Source organism: Nicotiana tomentosiformis, chromosome 4 (assembly GCF_000390325.3).
Source record: "Nicotiana tomentosiformis chromosome 4, ASM39032v3, whole genome shotgun sequence".
Lineage (NCBI taxonomy): Eukaryota > Viridiplantae > Streptophyta > Magnoliopsida > Solanales > Solanaceae > Nicotiana > Nicotiana tomentosiformis.
The window spans coordinates 118,303,255-118,310,814 of NC_090815.1; the positions used below are offsets into that span (position 1 = coordinate 118,303,255).

At 35.9% G+C, this 7,560-nt stretch overlaps 1 protein-coding gene across 1 annotated transcript; it reads left to right on the forward strand.

Annotated features, from left to right (window-relative positions):
- The first annotated feature begins 341 nt into the window (after positions 1–341).
- LOC104091806 (protein ROOT INITIATION DEFECTIVE 3) lies at positions 342–5,038 on the forward strand. Its single transcript, XM_009597228.4, has 8 exons — positions 342–645; positions 809–922; positions 1,021–1,154; positions 1,243–1,390; positions 1,622–1,821; positions 2,474–2,601; positions 3,053–3,300; positions 4,574–5,038. Exons 1-8 carry the CDS (start codon positions 433–435, stop codon positions 4,736–4,738), a joined length of 1,350 nt encoding a protein of 449 aa, XP_009595523.1. The 5' UTR covers positions 342–432; the 3' UTR covers positions 4,739–5,038.
- The last annotated feature ends 2,522 nt before the right edge of the window (positions 5,039–7,560 follow it).

Sequence of the window (7,560 nt, forward strand, 5' to 3'; positions counted from 1 at the left end):
TAAATGGGCTGAATTCTTTTAGCCCAACTTCACTCAACGAGGGAGAAAGTACACAAATAACCATTTTATAGCTGCTATTTAGGGATTAGCTATTACTTATTTTATCTTTAAAATTTAAACTAAAAATCTTAATTTTAGGATAGTTCGGATTCAGGACACATTAATTAATTCCTAAATAGCAGCAATTTAGAGTAGCTACCTCATATCATTTCTACCTCAAAGCGGAAGTACACAACGAGCGGGTTAGATTGGATAAGGTTGATGGGCCAGAAATATTAAAGAATAGCCTTATCGAGATTCTGCCTGCCCAGCCCAGATTTTAATAGACCCTCAGTACCAACGTACTTCAAAATTTCAAACTCGCGCAAAAACTTAACCATTCCGGCAGTCTCCACCAAAACAGTAAGCACTTCTTCTCACTAAACCTACCAAATGACGGAGCTGGAATTGGTAATCGCGTCGTCGCCGACCGACGCCGGTATCGGCTGTTGGGACCTCCATACTGGCGCCGAGCACCTTCGTCATCGGTCTTGCTCCTCCCCTTCTCATGGCCTCGTCTGTGTCGGCGGCCGTTTTCTCGCCTCCTCTCAACTCTGTGCTTCCAAATCGTCGTCAGGATCTATCCTTTACTGGTCCTGGAACAAGGTATAACAATAAATTTTCGTTTTACTGCATAAATTCTGTAAACTCACACTATTATAGGTCGAAGTTAAACTGTTCGATGCATTGCTTGTTAGAAAACCTAGTTTTGGATTAAACTGTTATGTAGTGGCTATAATTATTTACTTTTTTGTAATTACATTTGTAGCCTCAAGTTGAAGTTAAAAGCTTTCCAGCGGAACCTATAAATCCACTTGTTTGCAACAATGAGGGAACTTATATGGCCGGAGGAGGTGCATCCGGTGATATATACTTGTGGCAGGTTTATACTAAGTCGTGTTTTGGTCATTATGTATATTTATTAGCTCACTGTATCTGACAATACCTATTAAATGTTTTATGTTTTGTTTATTTTTGTAGGTTGCGACTGGTAAACTACTTAAGAAGTGGCATGCTCACTATAGGGCAGTTACTTGCTTGAAATTCAATGATGATCAATCGCTTCTGATTTCTGGTTCAGAGGATGGATCTGTTCGAGTTTGGTCTCTTATAATGTACTATTATTTGCTTTCAATGATTTTCGCTTGTCTAGTTTTTGTTTGATGATCTGAGGTCTAATCACTGGAAATTGGCTGAAATTAGGGTATTTGATGATTTGTTGAGGGATAAAGCAAGACAGCCTTACGAGTATAGTTTCTCTGAGCATTCTTTGAAGGTGACTGATGTTGTGACTGGTTATGGCGGAGCTAATGCAATTGTTGTATCTGCCTCAGAAGATAGAACTTGCAAGGTTCGCCTTGTTATTTTCCCAATTTATTAAACTTGACCAGTACAATTGATGGTCAATCATAATGAATTGTGTTAATTGACTCCACAACAAGTATAATATGTTTTCTCATTTTTTAGTGGTTTCAGCTTGTTATTTGTCTAATCACCATAGTGACTGCCAATAATTAATTAGTTGGAACCAGTGTATACCCCTGTCTGAGTCTCAATAGTCTTAGCTGTTCATTTATCTTAGGTATGGAGTTTGTCGAGAGGAAAATTGTTGAGAAACATTGTGTTTCCATCAGTAATTGATGCAATTGCATTGGACCCAGGAGAAGATGTCTTCTATGCTGGTGGTAGAGATGGGAAAATTTACATAGCTGCAGTAAATGCTGTTGCTGACTCCAACAGTAATTACGGATTGCACATTCTTGGTTTTCTGTCTGAGCAAAGGTTTGTAATAACAATTTGTTATGTTAATAGTTATGTGATCTAGCTAATAAGAACTCTGGTTTTGTAAACCGTAAAGTTTTATCCTTTTTATTTTACATTTAAGATGTTTGGAAAAGCTTCCCTATAACTTTTTGTGTTTCACGAGTACCTCTATGTAGTCCTTTCCTGTCCTATGGAGTACATGAAATCACCAGGTGACTCTGCTTAATTTTTGTTGGCATCACTCATATATTCATGTTAAACTGTCAAGCATGAAAAAGTTGTTGATTTGAATCTCTTTATTCTTTTTGAATGCTGAAATTCAAGAGTCATTTAGTAGGAATCTAATAGTTTAGGCATGAAGTGTATGGAGTTTGTGTTCTGGTAATGTATGGTTGAATTTTGTGATCAGGGAATTACTCTCAACTTGTTTGTGGAGTTTAACTAGTTTCTGGATGTTCTTATAGGATTATGACAAAAAATTTCCCTTTTTACTTTTCAGCTATATGAGGTCATGCTATTTTTGCTTGTTATTATTTGAACCATGGCGAGATAGCCCCTGTAATTTTTTGAACTTCTCTGCCAGTCCTGCAGATACATGCTAACTTTTGTCTCCATTCCCTTATCTGTTTTTCATTTTCCTTGAATAACTTTACAACAATTCATGAAACAGTAAGGCTATTACATGCTTAGCATTAACTACTGACGGGGGCTTGCTAATTTCTGGATCAGAGGATGGCATGGTTCGGGTGTGGAACACTAAAGACCATAACATCGCCCGAATTTTTAGGCATGCAAAAGGTGCAATTTATGTCCTTTGTACTTCTTCAAATGACCGATTGCTACTATTTTAATACACTTTCTTGAAATTCTTGAAAAATTTAAAGTCGTGCATAAGAAATCTGTTTGTTAAATGTATGGTTAATTTATTTTTTTTAAAAAACTTTAAGGTTTGTAAGTAGGCTTTAAAGTCGTGCATAAGAAGGCTTGAAAAAGGGCTTGTTTCCCCTCTTGAATCCTAATGTCTTGCAACAGTTAGTAAAATGCGGAAAGAGTTAAATTAAAGCTCTTTCGGTTAGGACACTTGGTAGTATCCTCACATGAAAAATCTGATGATTCTGTTGGGCGGTTATCAATATTACTCGTTTCAGTGGTGGCTTAATATATATCTAGTTTCAAATTCTATTTTTTTTTTCCTTACTTGCTTTTCCAAGTCAGTGAAATATCTTATCTTTGTATTCGTTCTTAACAGGCCCAGTTAACAATATAGTTGTTGTTAGACAACCATCTCTCCTGAGTACCAGTGGATCTGTGAGTTTCCAAGTACCCTCCGTAAAGAGACATGGGGCATCATTACCACCCCCATTGGAAAAGTATGCTAACTCAGCAGATGATAATGATTATATGGCAGTAATTGGCCCCCGATTCAATCATGATAGATCTGTTGAAGCTTCATATATCAGTGTTCAGACACTAAATAATCAAATCTTAGAGCTTCAGGTCAGATTTTCTTGATCACAGTGCATTTCCTTTTTCCTGTTGCCTGTTTTTGTGTTTTCAACTCCCTGTCACTATTATTGTGTGTTCTATGTTCTCAAGTGTCTATGGTTATGAATAGGACATTTTCAGTGGTAAATTTTATATTAGTTGCTTCCCAATTTAAGGGTCCTAGTTTGACTGGGCATGACTATTTATGAGAAGAGATGAAAATGTGAATAGTTAAGTGTTTATTCGGAGAACATGCGGTCCAGTTGTTGACTTTGTGTTTTTTTAAGAATAGAGAGAAAGTGGTAAATAAAATAGGAACAAAGGGCTCTTTTCTGTGGAAGAGGGAGTATCACGTCTTTCTAATGGGGAATAGATACTTTCAAATGTGGACTTTGCTCATGCCAACATTCGAAGTCTTATCATTTTTTGTTACTTGTTCATTTATCCTTTAAAACCAGTATAGTGGCTCTACAGCAATCATCTCTGTGAAACTCTTCATGTGCTCAACCTCATGAACTACGTTTTTCATGGCACATTCATGTCGGTTTGTTTTAGAGTCTAGGAAAATGTCATAGCCAACAATCTTTCTGCAATTGATGTATGTACCATCTAAAATTTTCATTTTCAACATCTTTATTTTTCATTCTTTTTATGAAAAGATTGGTCTTGTCGTCAATTGCAATAATGCACGTAAAGGGCTATCTGACCGTTAAGTGTTGATTTAGTGGAGGTAATGGAACTGAAGACAGACTGCCGGCAGATTTGCTTGGAGTTTGACTACATCACACATAACTTGGTTCAATTTTACTTTCTTAAAGAAGCAGTTAGCTGTCTTTTAGCTTCTATTTGCACATATGAAGGAAAAACAGCTAGTACTTCGACAAAGTAATAACATAAATAAGGATTCAGAAAGTAAAATTGTGTTTTTGTGGAAAACATAGTTTAAAGTGAAGGAAAAACAGCTAGTACTTTGATATATCAAATTCAAACCCATACATATAGTTACTAGATTTCTTTCTAGTCACATTTAAACAAGAAGAGATGTCTTCTTCTTTGTTTGGCAGATGTAAATGACAGTGTAAGCTGACTTGTTAAGGTCCAAAACTTATACTTACAAGATATTCTGAGATGTAATTTGGTTATCGAAGCAATATGCACCACTTTTACTTTTTGATGCTAGTACAACTGCTGTGATAGTTAATCCCATTGCTATAGATATGTCATACTATTGCCCGACAAAAGTGATCATACATTGCAACTAATAGCGAGTGTTTCCTCCATACAGAGACAAGGGTCTTCTGCTGCTGCTCAAATGGAGATCGAAAAGCTAAAACTCGACCGCGGCAGGTCCATACAAATGATTCAGCAATGGGAAAAGAAGTATCAAAATCTACATCAGTTTTGTGTAACCGAGCTATTGGATGGGGAACCAGCTGGAAATGCTGTGTGACGCAGCCTATAACAAATACTAAGTATATTTTTTCAATACATTCTGTGGGGGAAGGATGAAACAGGAAGGGGATGCTGCTTATAGATTAGAGTACTCTTCCACCTACATGATGTGCTCACCCAGTGAGCTTGCTCTCAATTGATTACTATCTGCAGCAGCTTCTTAAAATTTTGTGTAATATTTATTTAGCAGTGATTAGTTATGACAGTATAGATGAAATTCGATTCCTTTTACTTGAAGTTTCCGTGAACAAAAGGTTTAAATTAATTGAGTCTAGAACTCTCGCTGCATTTGTATTCAGTCAATTCTTCTTTATTTCAATTTGGTAGTATCTTATGTGGAACTCTCATCAATCTGAGTTCAAAGACTGGTTTCCCTTTAGCTTATATGCTATTGCTGGCTGCAGACAGAGAGAAGCAGCTGTTTAAAGTAGGTCCAGTGCATGGCTCTCAAAGTGAGTCGGATAGTATTGCAAACCTGATCTCACATTTTAACGATCAGTAACGGCTGACTTTAGTTTTGATTCCAACTGCTTCTCTTTGCTATGTGATCTCACATTTTGATCATAATGTTTTTAAATTTTCAATCTTGAACTATTTCAACCCACTGCTATGCAACGTGTTTGCATTTACTTTTAGATTTAAGTAATTTATCCTTTTGTTTCCTTTGACGTACCAGAGAATTCAAGTGCAACTCAAAAGTCTCATATTCTTAGGTCGTGTTCTTAATATTAAGATGGCCTTTGCAGCAAACAAACGTGAAAACAAGAATAAGCCTACAACAGTAAATTTTGAAATCCAATATATCTTTAGTAGATGGAAAAAGAAGGATACGAGAAAAACTGCAACGACATAAGCGTTGAAATGATTGGCTTAGTGGTCTCTCGTCAAGACGCAACCTTGAGAAAACTGTTCAAAAAAGTCCCCTATAGATCACAGGTTGGAGCCGTTGAAATAACCACTAATACTTGTATTAGGATAGTGTATCTATATCACACTCTAATGGGTGCGACCCTTCGTGACGGGCTGCCCTTTTATCATAATGAACTTTCAAATTCAGGAAATTAGTATACTGCATGGACCTAAAAGGGAATTGGAAAAGCACGTGCATGGGTCGAAAAAGGAAATATAAAAGCTAGAAGTTTGGGCTCAAACATTTCCAAACAGAGAAAATGTAATTGAAAAACACATTGATGATATCGTCAAGCCTGCACCCTTAGCTCCAAACAGAAGATGATTTGCCAATTAAGCAGCAAAATGAAAATCAGAAGGAAGGAATTCAATTCCTGCACTCAATTTCCTTTCCAAGAAAAGTGGTACTTTGTGAAAATGAGAGCACAAAGGGTTGGAACCAAACAATTGGCATCATGCTTTTTTGACTGTTTGATTGCCCAATTTTGGCAGTGAAACAATCCCCTTCCCAACTTGTAGCGATGAAAATCACGTGGAAAAGAGACCCCAAAAAGAAAAAGTTGGACCACTTCTGATTGCAGATTGCTGATTGCTTTAGTAGTGTCATATTAATAGTTTTCTTTCTTTTTTGTCCTATTTTTTTCTTTCCTCTGAACCCTGCCTGCAAGTCCCGATGAGAAAGGAAGGGTAAGGAAACTGGGAGAAAATCTTGAAAATATATTATATTAAGTACCGAATGAAATATATGAATATTAAATACAAATAGTAATAACAACAACCCATCCACAAGTGGGATTTGGGGAGGGTAGAATGCACGCATCCTTATCCCTACCTGGGAAGGCAGAAAGACTATTTCCGATACACCCTCAGCTAAAGAAGATGAAAGAAGCGCTGATAACAATTCATAGCAAGACAAACTAGATTGAAGATAGCAATAAATACAAACAAGAAAAAAAAAAAATAGGAATCTAGGAATAGAAGATAAGGTGATGCAACAGTGATAATGCAAAGTAAAATTTTTATGTTTCAAAAGAACCCCCTACCCAACAACAAATTCTGCCTATTTTGGCTTCTTTTTATCCAATCGAACCGTTTCTTGCAGAGAACATGTCTCTTTATTCATGTCATTTTTTGATTAAATATAATATCTTATTCTATCCATTTTTAATGCTTGGAGAGTAGAAAATGATAACAAAAGAGAGGTGCTCGGTTGGCTAGGTCAGTAGAAGCGGAGCCATCTATCAATTTGAAATGTTAATTAATGAATTGTAGATTAATAATTTTACATATTCAATAATTTTTTAAGAAAAACACGTAGTTTGAATCAAAATTAGTTCAATCGAATTTAGGGTGGCCTCCTTCCCAGGGTGGCGGTGGCACTTATGATCATCAATTTAAACACTGCTTTGAAAACAGGCCTTAAGGTTTCTTGCATTTGAGGATTGGTGTTACAGTTGCAGAAGAAGGCAGCAGGCAATACACTCCAAAAAAACACACATGTTTCTTTTCTCTTGTTGCTTCCCTTTCATATATATATTCTCCTTCTCACTATCTCTGCAAACGTACAACTGTCATCTTGATGATCCAAGTAAATACATAAAAATATCTTTCACCATCTTCTAGGGCCTTCTACCCTTCCCATTTCAATTAAGAATAACATAAAATTTGATTTAACTTATATAAATGTAGCAGTATATTTTAACATGTTGCAGTAGATAACCTTTCTTATTATTCAAGTTGTTAATCTATACTTTATGGATGATTACTTATAATTTTCTTACCTAATAGTGTAATATATATTTTTTACATTATCAGTATATAAAAAGTAAATTTTATTGAATTAAACATGTAACTTGGGATATCAAACAACCGGTATTTTGATCTTAGTCTGATATGAAATCCTCCATGAGA

What these genes read in the sequence shown, in the direction of transcription:
- LOC104091806 (XM_009597228.4), top strand. Translation starts at nt 433, where the DNA reads ATGACGGAGCTGGAATTGGTAATCGCGTCGTCGCCGACCGACGCCGGT. An exon ending in TTTACTGGTCCTGGAACAAG is followed by an intron (nt 646 to 808) that starts GTATAACAATAA and finishes TTACATTTGTAG; the next exon opens with CCTCAAGTTGAAGTTAAAAG. An exon ending in CGAGTTTGGTCTCTTATAAT is followed by an intron (nt 1,155 to 1,242) that starts GTACTATTATTT and finishes GGCTGAAATTAG; the next exon opens with GGTATTTGATGATTTGTTGA.